Source organism: Lycorma delicatula, chromosome 10 (assembly GCF_047948215.1).
Source record: "Lycorma delicatula isolate Av1 chromosome 10, ASM4794821v1, whole genome shotgun sequence".
In the NCBI taxonomy this organism is placed as follows: Eukaryota; Metazoa; Arthropoda; class Insecta; order Hemiptera; family Fulgoridae; genus Lycorma; species Lycorma delicatula.
In genome coordinates, this window is record NC_134464.1 from 107,307,438 (window position 1) to 107,326,257 (window position 18,820).

Here is an 18,820-nt window from a genome sequence, read left to right on the forward strand (position 1 = left end):
ATGTAATGTAATAACAATGATATTATAACTGATATGAAAAGTTTCACAAAATTTATATTTAGCTCACAGCCTCTTCGTAAATTTTCTTAAAAACATATCACAAATTGTTTATTTAAAAAATAAAACAAACTGTTAACAGTGAACTAAGTTAAAATATTTAACAACATTATGTCTACAAAAGTGGTAAAAATATTTTTTTATGGTATTTATTCTTGATATGATATATTTATAATTCATACGATATGGTTTCAATTTTATTATAAACTGTATAATTACTACATACAAGATATTTATAAAACCTTAATTAAAAAGAAATAATAATAATTTGGTGCTGGTTGACAATTTAAAATACCAATAAAAGAAAAGTAACAATTACAGAATAAAAACAACTAAACTTACCTTTAAAACATCTGTACTGTTTTACAGCTGCCAATTATTTGAAACTGTGTTAATTAAAATTACTAATGCTTCAAACCATAAGGTTTATTATTTAATTATATAATCTAAATTATGTAACCACAATGGAGAAACTATAAATATAAATAAATAAAATTAATGTTAAATGAGATAAGATTTGTTGAATGTTGCTGGAACTGATCTGTAATGAATTTAGCTTTAAATAACAACAAATGTAAACATAAGTTTTCACACTTATTTCACATTAGATAATGTGAAATATTGCATTAAAATTTTTCCAATTTTAAACTCTGATAAAGTGCCTTATGGTTTGAAGGGACTTAAAATTTTACTGAAAACATATTCAAGAAATCAGGAGCAATAAACAAAGAATACTACCAGTATTTATTATAATTTTTGATATAAAAAATGATGTAGGATATAATTCTCAAAATTATTTGTATTTCAAATAATACTACTCGTAAATCGTTTTTTTCTTTTTATTTTAGATTCCTGAGACACTGAAAGTGTAGTGGTATCATTGGGTTGTAAACATGAAATACAATTTATTAACTTGTTAAAAAATTAATTTTAATAAAATATGCAAAATGGGTAAACAACTAAGTAGTTAGAAGAAGGTTAAATATAATGGTAGATGTTAATTCTGCAACTATAAACACTTTTAGATTATTGAAAATGAATGAATGAATAATAAATAATTTTACTCTAATTATTTTTCCCTTATAAAAGTCACTTGACTTTTAACAAGAAACTTGACTTTTTTTTCAAAGTATTCTGTTAGGCAGTAATGGGAGTATTGTGTCTTTTACATCAGGGATTGTTCAGAATGATATAACATTTCTGCATATAGCATTCATTTCCTTACATGTATTTTACCAGGGTTATTTCACATTTGAATGAAGTAGGACTTTATATAGGACTTATATTAGGACTTTATATTTTTAAATATAAGAAACACTTTAAATTGTAAACTTAAAATAGTGAAAACAAAAAAAAATAAAACTTTGTTAATTACATGTTTTCAACAAATTTAGAATCTAAGTTTTGGAATAATAAAAAATTTTGCAGTAACATTGCAGTTGCAAGCCTTGATTCAACTGCCTTTTTTATTTTTAATATTCAAGTTTATTGCTGTACTTGTTTCTTACATGATACTATATATATTCTATTTCATTTTAGATTATTTATAATTTTCCCCTAAATTCTTCCCACACCTCCAATAATTTTTAAGTTGACATTTTGCGGTTATGTGCATTTCTGACTTCCTCTTCTTGTTTAATTATTTTCTTTAAAAACTTATTATAGCTTCTTTCATTACTTTTTTCTATAATCTAAATAAAATAAGTAAAAATTAGTATATAATGATATCAATGTTAGTGATTGACTACATCAGTTTTTAATAGGTTCCCTTAAATGTCATTTTTGTTTTGTAAGTATGTTGAACAAACCACTGTGGAAAAAATTTAATATATATTAGGCCGTATTAAAAAAATTTAGAATTTTACTTTTATTTGATGCATATATACACGAGTGTGTGTGTGTGTGCATGGTGTGCGCGCATGTGTAACTTGAAAATAAATTTTCTCTTTTTTAAAAAAGTCCCTGCATATCCTTAAAATGTACTTGCCAATTTTAAGTGATACCACTGCCACTAAGAAGAGTTAAAATAATAAATCTAACAAGTTAAAAATATAAATAGATTGTTATGTTATAGCTTTAATCAACAAAAATTTCTGAAATAACAATACAAATTCATTTTTCTATTAAAAACACAAAATTTAACAGTTAGATTTACACATCATTCAATAAAAATTTATCATAAAAAACACACCCACTTTGGTTCAAAATAATTTGATGTATATGTAAACAGTGATAAAAAGTAATATTGCACCATATTAGCCATACGCCATATTTTACTATTTTGTAGTACAGTAGTAGTTATCAAATTCCACTAGACAGTGCTAGCAGTCGTACTACCAGATAAGCAGACAGGGAGGTTTTATTACAATGTAAAGGTTTTTATGATACTGATCATCATATCTGTCACTCTGGCATCTTGTTTGGATGAACTCTAGGATAGAGCTGTAAAAAAAAATTAAATATTAAAAAGAAAAATGTTCATACATCCATCAAATAATAACTATATAAATGTAAGTATTAAAAAGAAAAACATAAAAAAACAATAAAATGTAGAATATTCAAAGAAATTTCTAGCAAATACTAGTTGATCTGATAATATTTAACATGCTTTTGCTATTTATTTAGTACATACTCAATCACAGCCACAGTAATATTTCGCTTATATGTTCATATGCTGATTACCCTTAAGCAGGCATTCTGTGCAAATACAATTGTCCTCCATGATTTACATAAATTACATAAAGAAAACTGATTACAATATGTAATGAATTAGTTGATAGCGGTTAATCTGTATATATATATATATATATATATATATATATATGAACTGTTTGTTTGTTTGCAAACACCACACAAGAACCAACCAACCAATTGCTTTCAAATTTCCAGGATACATTTCTGTTATCCTAGGGAAGGTTTTAAGCCATAGATCAAGGTCCTGCTCCTTTTGGGGTGAAGCTGTGAATTAAAGATACTCATTTCTATCACCATGACAACAATAAAGTACCATATTGAAGTAAGTACCATATTTATTGCATTATATTCCTGTCACCATGGCATCAGAAATATAATGAAGGAAAATGGCTTAACTCATTTTGCTCTAATGAATATCTGTAAACTATTTAATATTCACCCTACTCACAAATACAAGGATAACAAATGTGTCAGGGGTTAAGGGGTCAGCCCCCTGGCTAGACAGGTTTGCTTCATTCGCCCAACCAGCCTACATATATATTGTATTTTTTTATAATCAAAAATCAACTTGAACAACAGAAGTACAGAATTATAAAATAATGAAATAACATTTACCTTATTTTTCTTTTCTTTATTCAAAACATACTTTTTTTTAGGAATAAAATTAAAAGGTTGAAATATTAAAATTAAAATTACTATCATATATAGAAAATATGAAGTGAATTAAATAAAATAATTACATATATTTAAATATGACGTCAATTAAGAATTTAAAATTAAAATTAATTTTTAATCTTTTAATTTTTTTTCTAAAAAAAAAGTTTTGTTACATTTTGATATGTAATTTATATAAAACTGATGATGCGGGATCCCACAAAAGTGCTATTGGAATAAAGAAAAGAAAAATAAGGTACATTTCATTTACTTTGTAATTCTGTACTTGGGTTGTTCAAGTTAGTTTGATTATAAAAAATACAATATATTGGTACAAAGGAATATGGGTCTTATAAGTATTGACTTTAGAAAAATAAATATATTTTTTGAACACATACAGTGTTCAAAAAGAGACACAACATTCACAACATTATGGAAGAATGTTTCCTTCTTTTGTTGCTTCAATTAAACAATTAAAGAAAAATGGATTACACAATGTAGCAGAGAATATTCATTGTATCTCAATACATTAGATGTTCCAGTTATGCCTAGACACAAAATGCCTTCACAGAAACGTATGATGTGGATGCACCAAACAAGTCCTCCATTAAGTGGCTATACAACAAGTTCCAAGAGACAGGGAATGTGGCAGATGCAGTCAAAAGTGGTTGACTGAAAGTGCTAACACCAGAAACGTTGATCGATGTGCAAGCTGCATATATTTTGTTAGTCCCATGAAGTCTCTGTGACGCCTATCTAGTCGGTCTGGAAGGGATTACCCTACTGCAATTTCTAGGACCAAATTAAGATGTAAAGTTAGTGGTTTCTTATACAATTTGAGCTGGGAAATAGGATAAAACAGGTCCTAGAACTGTAACTCCAGTAGGTTTTAAGATCTGACAAAATTCAGTGTCAAAAAAAGGCTTTTTAGGTTTGTAGTACAATAGCTTTGTTAAATGACTAATAATAAATGGGTAATATTAGTAACAAAACTTGTAGAGAATTTAATTCTGGTAAAATTGTGTAAATACAGCCAATAAAAAGTAAATAAAAACTTGAAAAAAAATGTTTTTATTGAAGGAAACAGACAGAAAATCAATTAATTAATTCTTCCAGCCCTGTGAGAAAATACAACAGCTAAAAAGGAAAATTCCAGGAATTTCAGAGGTAATGTCAGAAACTATAACTATACTTTATTCTCAATGTAATTAATAAAATCAATCGTGCTTTGAAAGTTAAAGAATTCTAATTCACGATTAAAAAATATATTTTTCACTTCCTAACATAATTAAAGTCTTGAAGGAAGAAAACTTTGATAAAAATACTCAAGGTGGTATTCACGAAGAAAGATATTCAATATCAAAGAATAGCTTGCATTTCATTTAAACAGTATATTTTTTTATATTGCACAGATTTAAATACAAAGATATTGTTTAAAATAAAAAAAAACAGTTAAGTCAATTTTATGATTATAAAAAATGCTACAGTTTTAAAATATGAAAAAATATATCAACCATAAGAAACACAATAACTGGAAAAATATATCACAAATTTTAAAGGAAAAAGTAATTAATAATTATTATACTAATAATAATATATAAAATACTAATTAGGTTTTTTTTAGGAGGGTTTCTGGGCAAAAAAACACTTACAATATATCACATTATATATCTACATTAATATAAAAAAATAACTATCTGATTTACGATAATTGGCACGAATAACTGAAACTCGCAATAGTAATTCAAATACTTGTAAGTAAATGGATGGCTCTAAGAAAACAAAACACGATAACATTTCATTATCCCCTAGAAAAGCTTGTTTGCAAGTTAGACCCTAGGTTAAATTTGCAACACAATGTCGCATAACAGATAAAATCCATAAGTATGTAGTGCATTGTTAGTTGAATACAGTGGAGCACAAAGGACATCAGGTCGCATCATCAGATACCCATGAGTGATGCCCTACTTGTAAACAACAGTTAACAACCTCTTCGACAGTTATTTCTGCATGAGAAGCTCCATGGTGAAACAGTGTACTTCTTAATTGGGTGAAGTTTATTGTTCGTTGTATTATCCCATTCACTTTCCCACTAACTGTGAAACCCTTTCAGGAAACAGACAAGATCATTAGAAGTAATGTGATTGATAAAAATAGGCTGAAAACAAACTTCTTTTGCCGCACTATCTGCATGCACATTGTCTGAAATTCCTATTTTGCTGGATATCCAGCAGAAGCTCACTGTAATATTACGTCTAGTCACTTGTGAAATAACATACTGAATCTCACAAACAATAGGGTGTCTGGAGTACACATCACAAGTACATGTCGAAATGTTGGGCTAATCCCTTAACACCTTATTAATAGCTAAAAGCTCCTCAAAAAAAAAAAAAAAAACCTGGAGATTGCTGTGGAGGTCAAACATGTATATTCTGTTGTTTACCACAAGTGAAACAAAGAGAAACTTTTTTAGAGCCATCCGTACAAACTGTAACATCAGAATTCATGCTATTTATAATATTATAAAAATTATTTTGCAAAACAACCGGATTTGTGTTCTTTTTATTATATTGACACAGAACAAATCAGTAGTTAATGAGAGAAGGTCACTAAGAAGAGTAAAAACATGGAGCTACAGTAAGGACTGGAGGTAATTGCATATTTACAGCTGAGAAAGGTGGGGTGAGCTCTTACAGAGATAGTACTTACAAGCAGTAATGCTTAATTAAAAGAATGTTGAATTGTTCAAAATGAGCTTAGGATCTCATTTAGATAACCAAAGATATGATGATAAAAATTAATTAAAGAGTTTCATATATTCTTAGGCAAAGTGTTTAAAGAGCTTGCAGTGTTGCTATGCTCCTTAACTTTCCCAGCTATGCCAGACAAGTTATGTAATTCATTTTTGAGAAAAAAATTCTGGCTTTTGTTACAAAATATCAACCAAATATACACAATAAATTTTAATATTGATTAGAAAAAATTTTTATTAAATATAAAATTATTTGTTTGAGTATATTTCAATTTTTTTAATTTTAATCTTTGAAGTCAAGATGCTCTACAAAATAAAACAATAACTAAAATGCTTAACATTATATTAGCATTACAATTAAGAAAAATGTTTTAACTTTTTGAAAATTTTGAAGCACCAATCTGGGGTGCTCAACATCAGGGAGCTTTTTTTTTCTAATTAAAACATTTACTAAAATTGATTTTGAATAAATTAAAATCAAAATTTAAAGAAGTTTTTAGATTTTTAAAAACTATTTGTGAGCGCACTCCCATTATCGGAAGGGTATCAAGTTATTTTAGTGACTTTAATGTTTAACAAAATACATTTTGGGCACTAAAAGTGTGAAATTGAGAAAACTTTTTTTTCAATTTGGGGTTCCCATACTTACGGGGATGCATTTAGGTAAAATTAATTTTTATGAAAATATTCCGTAAGTGGTGACAAATTTAAAAAAGTTTTTAAAAAATACAAAGATATTAAATAAAGTTTTAATTTTCTAGGAAGGGGTGAAATGGGTGAAGGGGCCGTTTATGAGCGGCCAGTTTTCCTCCTGACCTCTAAGTTCCAGGTTGGCCCGGTCTCTGGCCCCCCCAAGAGCAGGGCAGTCGAACATTAGGTGTTCGTTCGACTGGACCTCCCCGCAGACACACAACTCATCAGCCGCTAGGCGAAACCTGAACAGATATTGCATCAAATTCACATGGTTGGTGAGCACTTGGGCACCCGCCACCCTTAAAAATGAACTCGAGGCATACCACCCCCCCCAGATCCTGTATAAATCTATACAGAGATCTTCCCTTAGTCGTGGTGTGCCATTCATGCTGCCATGCCTCCATCGCGAGGCTCCAAAGCCTCTTCCGCAGGCGGGAAATGGGCAACTGTTCGAAATTTAGACCCGGTGCATTGTGATAGCCGTTCCGTTCCGGTTCTAGCCCGGCCCAAAACCGCATCCCAAATACCTCGGTTTCCCGACCTCTTCGCAACTTCCACATGACTGGTCGAACTTTCACCACTAAATCGATTGGGAGAGCCTTTCCCAATACGGTAGTAGCCTCGTAGGAGGTTGTTTTAAATACACAAGTGCATACAATTAAGGCTCTGCACTGGGCACTCCTTAAATTTAGAAGCAGTGCTCTATTTCTATCCAACCTATGCGCCCAAACTGGCGCCGCGTATGCGATCATACTCTCGAAGACACCTCGGTACACCAAGTACATTTGGCGACCAGACAGCCCGTAGTCTTTCCGAGCAATCCTTCTAAGTTTGTGCATCACAGAGACAGCGTCCGCCGCAACTTGTTTAATGTGGTTGCTAAAAAGCAACTTATCATCAAACAAAACACCTAGGTACTTATGAACCCTTACTCGGCTGATTACACAGCCTTTATACTTAATATGGGGGTTTCGACTGCATGATAATTTGTCTGCGCCCTTTAGAAGCATAAACTTCGTCTTGGGCACAGAAATCTTTAAATTTTGTATGTCCATCCAGCCTTCGGCGGTTGACAAGGCCGCCTGCGCTCTGCTTTCCAGCTGTGGTCGTGAATTTCCATGAACTAAAAGGAGAGAGTCATCGGCGAAAGCCTGGGCCGTGACTCCTTCTGGGAATGTCAACCCCAGAAACCCGTCAAACACCAGGTTCCACAGTAGGGGACCGAGAACAGAACACTGCGGGCTTCCCCTGGTGACGAAATTTTTCCACAACTAGGTGCGCATCTTTAAACAGAGCCGTACGGTTAGACAAGTAGTCTCGTACCACGGCCTGTATGGCTTCGGGAACATCGCGGCGTTCCGAAGCATAGAGGACAGAAGTGCAACACAAGGAAGGAAATGCTGCCTCTATATCAATAAAAATAGCCAAAACATATTTGCAGTCGGCGCTTTCCACCTCGGTAAGAGTATTTAATATGCAATCCTCGGAGCCAACCCCTTTCATGAAGCCATATTGGCCTCGATTTAGAATACAGCTCATATCGATGCCTTCTTCAAGCCGTTCCACAACCAGCCTTTCAAGCAACTTGCCGAGAACCGGCAAGAGGCTGATGGGTCGATAACTGCCGACCTCACCAGGATCCTTTCCAGGTTTCAGGAGTACCCTTACCAAAGCAACCTTCCAGCAAGCCGGAAAGCAGCCTCAGGTTAGGCATCCCGTAAACAGTCTGCCAAGTGGCTCTCTTATGACAGGCAATAAATGATGGAAAATATCCGGGTCAAGTTGGTCAATCCCCGGTGCCTTCTTTAGTGCCATTCGAGGTAAATCCATCAGGTAAAAATAGATTTTTGAAATTGGGAGCATTGGAATACAACATTTTTTCTGAGATTATTTATTAAATTTTTTTTTAATGTCACCTTAAGCACCTTTAGGCAACAATTTTTGCAATTTCTTTTTGACTTATCTGTATACTTTCCTGTTTTAGCGGCAGCTGCTACAGCAGAATATATCACTACAGCCAGGAAGGGAAAGAGGGGATGATAGTGTACATAAATGTTTAAATAATATAATATAATGATGTTTATATAAGGATAAAACTTACCCCCAACAGATTTCGAGGTATATAACCTTCTTGATCATTTAATCTTGCCCACCACCACTCTCTTTCCCACTCATCACCTTTCCTTAAGACAACAAGTCTATCTCCTTCATTGAAGGTTAATTCATCACTATTGTGTGCTTCATAACTATATACTGCATAAACTGCACCATTATTTAGTATACCTAGCTTTTCCTGAACACCTGCAAATATGAAATAAAAATTACTGAATCTCATGTGCACACAAATGCATATTCTCATGACAACTGTAGAAATTCATTCATAACAAACACATAACAGCTGTAGAAATTCTAGTTACATAAAAAATTCTTCTAGTTAAAAAAAACACAATCTCTCTCTCCCTCATCCTGTCTCTCAATTCTGTATGTTTATACAATTTTTTTGTAAATTATTCCAGCAATATCTTAACTTGCATTAAGTGATTAGCACGTGTTGTAAACATAACAGATATTGAGTCGTAATAAATATATATTTATAGACAAGGATTTCTGAAGACAGATATTTAAAACTGTGAACATTGTTGTTCATATTCATAAAATTTGATTTACATTACAGCATATATTTATTTTTTTATGAATATTATATAACCTCAAATCTTAATAAAAGATTTGAGGTTATATATATGTAAATATTATTTTTTATGAGTAAACATATATTTTTTAACCCTCCATCGGTCGCTAAGCGGAGGTTTCCTCCAGGTAAAATTGGTTTTGTTTGGATAAATGTGTTTTTTGGGGTTGGCAGCACTGTCCATTAGTAATATTGTCGACTCTCTCTCCAGGAACAGCTGACAGGCCCCTCCACCACCAATCCTTGTTCAAGGTCAGTGTCACAAGTGAAGTAGTAGAAGGCTGGATGAAACTTCCGCAAGCGTCTATTTGTGTTTTGCTAACCTGGATGAAACCTCGGTGTGCGAGAGTATTTGTTTAGGTAACTTATATTTTCAAGTTATGCAGTGAATTTTTGTTAGTTTTTATTTTTGAAAATTGAAAAAGAGGAAGAAAGACTCACCAGATTTTTAGCTAGCGTAGAAAGAGAGAAACATTTTGCAATTGTATCTAGGCCCACTGGGAGTTTTACTCGTGAATTATTTCCTGAAGAAATGTAGAAGATACGGCTTTGGACTCCGGTGATGAAAACGAAGAGGTAAATGAAGGAGTACATGAATTACCAGGTGAGCAAGACGACTTTGTCAATATCAATATCGGTATTACATATGAAGATGATTTTGATGACATAGAATGTATTCCGTTAAAAGAACGGCAATCTGCAATTATTGTAACCAGGCAAAACGGTAAAGTAGCTTACATGAGCAAAAGTAGGAAAATGCTCTGGGACTTGCACCCAAATCAAAGTGCGCAGGCTCAAACGCCCAATAGAAATATTTTGCGGATGAGGATGGGATGTGTGGCCCAAAGTGCAAAAGAAGCCAAGTCTCCTGTTGAGGCATGGAACCTTTTTTTCCCTGGTGAAACAATCAAAGACATAACGGGCTACACAAATATTTATATAAACGCAAACAAACAAAAGTTTACTAGAGAATGAGACCGTAAAACAACTAATCCAATTGAGATAAGAGCTGTTATTGGTATTCTGTATATGGTAGGGGTAATGCGTAGCAGGAATCTAATTCTAAAACCATGGGCCACTGATGGGACCGGTGTAATATTTTCAGATGTGTCATGTCATTAAGCCGATTCAAATTTTTATTGAGATATATCAGGTTTGACGAAATCACGACGCGAGAAGATAGAAAGTCAATAGATAAATTGGCTCCTATTGGAGATTTGATTGATGACTTTGTCGAGTTATGTAAGAAACATTTCATTGTAAGTGAATTTGTAACTTTCGATGAAATGCTGGAATCGTTCCGCAGTCGATGCTCTTTCAGGCAGTATATGAGAAACAAGCCCGCCAAGTACGGGATCAAAGTTTATGCAATGGCTTGTGCAAAAACATTTTATACCGCCAATTTAGAGGTATATGTAGGGAAACAACCTGAAAAACCTTTTGTTGTAGATAACTCGGGCAAAGAAGTTATTCTAAGAATGACTGAACCGGTTTCCGGTTCGGGTAGAAATGCGACTTTAGACAACTTTTTCACATCCATACCTCTTTACGAAGAACTTTTGATAGATCATTGCTTGACACTCGTTGGAACAGTAAGGAAAAACAAACGTAAAATACCAATCGCTTTCATCGATACCAAACAACGTCCTGTAGGAAGTTCATGTTTTGTTTTTAAGAAGGACTACACAACGGTTTCATTTAAAGCAAAGAACAAAGATCTAATCCTGCTGTCATCAATGCATAACACCAATACTGTAGACACAACTGAGAATTCTTGCTCTTATGGAAAGCCAGAAATTAATTTGTTCTACAATTCAAGCAAAGGAGGAGTGGACACAGTGACAAATATAAGGAAAGCTATTCAACTGCCAGTCTGTAATCGATGGTCGATGAGGCTGTTTTACACCCTTCTCGATATTGGATGTTTGAACAGTTACATCTTTCTGAAAAAGAATGTAAACCAGACTATCTTTAGAAGAAAGTTTATTCAAGAGCTACCTATCGCCTTGTGCAAAAACTGAAACTGAAAAATGAAACTACGGCTGTGTGAGATTCTGGGTATCAGCAAACAAGTAGATCAACAACGTGTACCGCCAGCAGATGTAGTCACTTCGGGGCAATGCTTCCTTTGCAGCTATAAGAAAAATCGGCCGTCGAAGACAAGGTGTGTTCAGTGCAAACTTTTCATATGCCGAGAGCATTCTGCAGTACAGTGTACCAAGTGTGCTGATTCCAGCGGTAAACAGTGATTCATCTGTCTAAGCGTTTCTATGGCTTTGCTTATGGCAAACCTAGCCATGAATGACAATCAAAACAATTAATTAATGGCTGGCTTTATTCATGTTTTTAAGTATTTTCCTTTTACAATATATTTTATCTGTAGTTTTTCCACAATGATACTTCCATGTGTAAGCAATGTTCTTGAATGTACGCCTTAACTTTTTTTCATATCAAGTATATTTCAACTTTTAGCAACATTTACAATTACAAATTTTGTATTTCCTGATAATTATTATTTTTGAATAATTGTTTTAAAACATATATTTTACACTTGCATTTGTAATAAATAAGATTTCTTATACTATTTTCGTACGTAGCTTTTACATACTTTTGTATAAAATATGTTTATTTCATATAATAATTATAAACGTAATTTTTCACAATAACTAAATAATATATACATTTTATAATATAAAAAACCTTTTTTTATATTATACTGTTTGTGTTAAACATATATCTGGATTTTTATAAAAGTTTGATTATAAAAATAAACATTTTCTTTACATTTTGTACATTATTGCGTTAACCCGGACGAAACCTCCGTTGAGCGAGAGTTGGCGATTCAAATTTTAAGCGACCGATGGAGGGTTAATGACCCAGAAAATAGCACTCATCAGATAAATTCTTGATTTTGCATAAATAATTTTAAATTTACCAAAAACAAAATTTTTGATAAAATACACTATTATAAAATAAAACTATTTGTATCATATTCTTCATATCATAAGCTGCTGATAATCCTCGGGCCTATTCAATCATCATTCGAAGAATTAATGGAACTAAACTAATCAAAATATACTCAATGAACTTTGTTTTATGTGACAATGAATACTTCAATACTTTTTAAACTGTATAAAATAAACATTATTTAAATTAAGTGTTATATATTCAAACTTTTATTCATAGTATTTATTGTCTATCGATTCTTTGACTCAGTTCAAATTTGTTCGAATGTGTAAAAAAATTCTTTTTTTATTCACAACAAACAAGTATAACTTCTTACATGCACACATAAGTATACACAAGCTTTTTTTTTAAAGTTTGAATAAGTTGATTGGATATTTTTACTGACCCACTTACTTCAAATTAAATTCAATGGGATGTTATCCTTCCCAATGAATTGCTTCCAAATGCTATTAGGGGAAAATTTTCCAACTGAAACCCTCTCTTTGACAATTTTGCAGAAAGCTTAACTTACAAACATTTATATCATCAATTACCTCAATAATAATGCCCTTAAAGTACCATTTCTCCTCCTTACCTAATTCCCCCGTAAACGTCACAACAAATTTGCTTTTGAGTTTCAGCCGCAGATTTTTTTTTGTCATAAAAAGTTGGATTACTTTTCGCACTTCAGCAATCGGCTGGCCTAACCCATAATATCTTTAACACTTTTTAATTCCATCTCTCACTACATGATTTAGTTTCTAATCATATTCTGCAACACTTTTAGGCAGATGCAAGCAAAACTATATTAATCAGTGAATACTAAAAAAATACCTTAATCTTTTGAATACAGCTAACAATTTTTGCATAGAATTCAAATGCCCATTTCATTCTTTGTTTACATCATTACCAAACCCTTAAAATGTAATTATATTTTTAAGTGTTTAAACTGCAAATAAACTGAAAAAAAAATTAATAATTTATTTAGTATGCAGCACTAAGTTATTAAACAAATCAATTGAAGGAAGGAATAATATATATGAATTAGTACTGTATATAGATAATTATTTTTAAATCATAATTTACTTAATAAGATAAATAATGTATGATGTACTTACTATAAAGATATTCAGAACAACCATCAAATCCTTCCTCATCTTCTTCACATTTTTCAGCTGCTGTTTCGTGATCACTTAGTGTTGTAGCAAATATACAAGCTCCATGTTCTACAAGGAACCTAACCATTGGTAAATTATTACAAGAAGCAGCACAATGAAGAGGCGTCCTAAATCAAATGTACATAATAAAATATAATACTTGTAATGAAAAAACAATATTATCAACACAAATTAAATGTCATGCATATTAACTGTATGCCAGTATAATTTCCTTTGATAATATAGAAATTCTAGTTACATCAGCTTGGAGTTATGTCTTTGAATACACAAATTATCTCGTTGGTCACATTTGCATTCAAATTTTTTATCAAGTAATAACAAATTTATAATGATAACAACAGCAAAAACAAACCAAGGAGATTCAATTTTTTGTCCAAAAAGGATCACAAACTGGCAAGTCAAAATTAATTTGTCTAAGCAGTATTATTTTTTTTATAAATTGTAAAATAAATTACTTACACCTCATCAAAAGCAATATTTACTTATTGTAAAAATTAATTTTTAAAAGCAACAGAAAAATTGGTCCCTAAGTTTTTAAGAAAAATGTTTGGTCCTGTAATTGACAAACATACTGGGAGTGGAAGAATAGCCACAACTTTGAGCTGCATAGATTATATATATAAATCCAGATATAGTTATAAATTAAAGATCACTGATTGCACTGGGTGGGAACATATTGTTCAAATGGAGAACAAAAGGGTAACTGCTATAGTTTTAGTTGCGAGGTCAAATGGAATGAGACATTTGGATAGACTCAAACAACACTGGTAAAATAATATTAGGGTTTGACCTGGGGGAAGTCGGGTGTAGGGACCATGACTGAGTAAGGTTGGCTCAAGACTAGATCGTGGATACCGGTGCTCTTTGGTGGTTGGGTTTCAATTAACCACACATCTCAGGTATGGTCGAACTGAGAATGTACAAGACTATACACTTCATTCACACTCATACATATCATCCTCTGAAGTATTATAAACGGTAGTTACCGGAGGCTAAACAGAAAAAAGCAAAGCAAGGATGAATTGGCAGACCTTTATTGGTGTGACTATGAATTTTGGAATTCCTGAGGCCATGGAGTTAGTAGTAAATAGATGAAATAATAAATTAAATACGTGAAGATATTAAATAAATAATATAATTATAAAATAAATAATTCAAAAAGCATTGGTAAAAATTATTTAAACGCAAATTATTTATACACATAATTCCTATTTATTTGTGCTAAACAATGATTTGAAAGCTCATTTTTAGGTTTTGAAATCTTATTCTGACTACTTGAAGGCACTCCAAAAGATAATGTTATATTTCAGGAGGGAATAATAAATATTTAGTAATGAGTACAAATTTAGCATTTTATTAAGGCGCTTCAAAGCAAAATTGTATAGTGTTGTTTTGTAGCAAATATTATTCATATGATCATACAATGAGAATTATCATCTAACAAAATACCAGGAATTACACATTATGGGGAACAGAACAGAAGCACAATCATTCATTAATATGAATATTGCATAAGTGATTAGCAGTGGTACATCTACTTGAGAATCTCAATGTTTTGGGATTTTATCCATATTTAAACTTACCTACTACTATAGACTTTTCTAGTCCTTGTAAATAGTTAACAAAAAAGAATAAAAAAAAATTAATTTAAATCTTCATCTCAAAATAAAAACAACTAAACAAATTTCAGAAAATAAATTCAATCTTAAATATTAGTTAGGTACAGCTCTGTATCTATAAAGAAGGTAACAATGAATTGTTCAAGATTTTGAGACAGATAATAATTTAATAAATAATAAGAAATGCAAGGAACAAGATACCTTTCTGTGGTACTCCAAAATCTACATCTTAAAGATAAAACCTATATTTTACATAAGTGTTGTTATTGAAAGGTAACATTTCAAATGATTGTTTTCCAGCGGTAAGGTACAACTAAAACTAACTGTAAGCAGCTCCTCTGATACACATTTTCTAACTTTCTTAATCAGTAAAAAATATGCCAGTAAGAAATGTCAGAGCATCTCATTTTGATGCAATATGAAATTAGGAGAATAAAAAACCATTAAAAAAAATAAAAATTGGTAATTTAAAAGATGTTGTATCATACAGAAAAATAAACATGTATCTTCATAAACACACAAATATATACTCTCAATAAATGTCCAATTATTCTAATCATCCAAATATAACTAGTTTTAACAAACCATTTTCAAGAAACAAACATTTTTCAATAATTATATGGAATTCCTCTTCCTTAAGTGATGGAAGTTATTGGGTTTTAGGCAGTAATGCCTAAAACCCAATAAATGAGATAATTTTAATTAACAGTTTTTTTAAATACAGTACCATATGCTAAACGATTTTCCTCTATCGGTTAATAAATTATAAATGTGTAAATAGTTAATACTTACCATCCATCACTATCTTGAGCGTTAACATCACAACCAAACTGTACAAGGAACCTGACAATATCAAGATGACCAGCACATATTGCATTATGCAGTGCTGTAATACCTTCATCATTAGCTGCACTCGGGTCACGAACCTGTCCAGCTGTTCTGATAACCAACTCAAGTTCACCTTCTAAGGAGGCATCTAACAACAAAGCAAGTGGATCAAATGATACACGCCGTGATATCACTTGACCACCATTTCCTGTTACAGAACCCTGTTTAGTGCCTTTCAAATTACCTTTCCGTGCTCTTCTAACGATAACTTCACTACCTAAAACCACAAAATGAAATACAATATATAATATAATAAATATAACTACAGTTGACCCCTGATAATCTATAGTTTATGGAATTTCTCTTTATATGGACATTGAAAATCCAAATTAATTAAATATATAAAGTATTGGTACCTCCTTTATTAGAGTTAAAAAAACATTTTTTAAACGTTTTAATTGTTTTACTCCTACTCTAGATAAACTTATTTCAAATAATGATTAAAAAGAAAAGCAGTTAATATTTACCAAGAAATAATTTTTTTAAAGCAGTATTCACTTTCTGGTAATACAAAATGCTGGCTTTATTATTTTTTTATGATGAATAATTCACCAGTTAAGTCTGAAAGCTTATGTACAGGAATATGAAGAACTTTAGTAGGATAAGAAAAAAAATACAAAGCCTGCTCTAGGATTAAAACTTGGCATCTTCTAGATAAAGGCAATATTCTTCATTTCTTTAACTCCTTTTTTTTAACCTCAACTTTGGGGCTAGGAACCTACCCCAAGGGACAGAGGTAGTTATTGACCCTTAGACATCATCCATCAAGTTTGCTCGACTGAACTTAACCAACATCATGGAAACTGCTTGCCATGGTTGTTCAGTTTGCAGCAGAATCCTAATTATGTTCTCTGGGGTAAGCATGCTGAATTCTCTTGTGCATGCTTTCCTATGCTGCCAAACCGATTGTATATGAACACAGTGTGTTCAACAGTATCCTCCTCTCTGTTGTAATTCTGAGGAGTATCTCACCATTCGCGTGCACAAGTGTGCTTATAACATTCATGACCAGTAAGGAAGTGGGTTATAACTCACATCTCAGTTCCCTGTTTTCAACACAGCCATCTCTGTTGGTCTGGGATTAGTTTGTAAGTCCATCTGCCTTTCATTGACTTGATCCCATCTCTCCTGCAGACAAGCAATGCCTCCACATCCTCTATCCTCTGACATATGACCAATCCAGACTAGCCTGGATTGATCAAACATCAAGATTAAATGGGTTTGAAGTCCAAATAAAATTTTAATCACTGATAATATTCATAACATCCAATATAAATGTTACTCAAAATTCATAAGAACTTTGTAATTTTCTTTTAGAAAATCTAATAATTCAACCCTCTTCATTAGAATCTTTAGAAAAATCTGATATAATTACATTTTATAAGCATTTAGAATTAATAGGGAAGTACTAACTAGTACATAATTAAAGAAAATAAAAAATTGTAATAAAATGTTACACACACAAAAAAAAAAATAATTAAAAACAGAAAATATAAAAATTACCAAGAAAAATTAAAATGATTTAATTGTACATCACTTAAAAAAAATAATTAGAAAAGAAAAAAATATTTTCCAAAAAATACACTGACAATTACTTAAAATGACTCAAAAAAAAAAAAAAAAATAGTTGAAATTTTTTTTAGAAGCTATTATATGTTAAACGTAATCTGTCTTTTTCTTTCTTTTTTTTTTTAGAAAAAAACAATTATTTGGAATCATTTCTGAAAGTAGACCAAAAAAATTTAAACTATAGATTATATTGTGGATTTTTCACAATAGAGTCAACAAATCAACTGTTTTAAATCAACTTATGTGATGATAAGCATCAGACTATTTTATTTGTTATCTATACTATAAAGAGATTTTTGTTTGTTCAGGATAAAAAAAAAAGTCGCAACCAAATTTTTACCCATGTTTCTTGGCATAAGTGAGAAGGTTTTAGATATATTTAATGTTGAAAAAAAATGTACATATATTTACACAGTAGTGGAGATTTGCCGGTTGAAGACAAGCTTCAATGAATTTAAATAATGAATTGTGAACAATTTCTAGATTTTTGAAATTCAACCTTGAAAGAGACGAAGGAAGGCAAAAAAATGTTGAACAATGATTATAAATTTTCCCAATCCAGACTACAGTAAACAAGATATTCAATAATATAGTAACAAGATACAGTAAACAAAATATTACAAAATCATTTTTGGGTTTTTTAATTCACATTTTTTAAGGGGTTTGAAAGTATACAACACTGTGGCTCAACCAACACAGCCACTGCGCCGCAGTGGCTGTGAAATTTCCTCCATTACTGTATGTGTGACTGGTTTGTACTTCCCTCCAGTTATTGACTAAAAAAACATAAAAGAAAAAAATTGACAACTATGGTAAATGCACGTAACCATACAGCATGGGTGAAGCTGTGACGGGGAGGAAGTTATTATATAAAGAAACTATTTTAATCATTTAGTTATCTTACACCTCATCTAAAACAAATCAAGGAATCACAGAGTCTGGTCTGTTTAGTTCTTTAATTCAATATACCTTTGTGAAGGTCTGCTGCTTATTTGTCTTACTAAAACAAAATTATAATGATTTGAAATGTAATGTAAGTGTCTAATACTTTGTAAAAAAAGATTTTTTTATAGCATTTTCT

At 31.5% G+C, this 18,820-nt stretch overlaps 1 protein-coding gene across 5 annotated transcripts in view; it reads right to left on the minus strand.

Moving 5' to 3' along the window:
* Positions 1-577: 577 nt before the first annotated feature.
* The window catches only part of ASPP (Ankyrin-repeat, SH3-domain, and Proline-rich-region containing Protein), a 1,120,014-nt gene continuing 1,101,771 nt past the window's right edge, over positions 578-18,820 (minus strand). For all 5 annotated transcript variants that reach the window (XM_075377013.1, XM_075377010.1, XM_075377015.1 and 2 more), the window contains 4 exons: positions 16,075-16,387; positions 13,604-13,770; positions 8,952-9,151; positions 578-2,499 (listed from right to left, as the gene is read on the minus strand). In XM_075377013.1, coding sequence (XP_075233128.1) covers positions 2,461-2,499; positions 8,952-9,151; positions 13,604-13,770; positions 16,075-16,387 — 719 coding nt within the window. In that variant the 3' untranslated portion in view covers positions 578-2,460. The remainder of the gene's footprint in view (positions 2,500-8,951; positions 9,152-13,603; positions 13,771-16,074; positions 16,388-18,820) is intronic.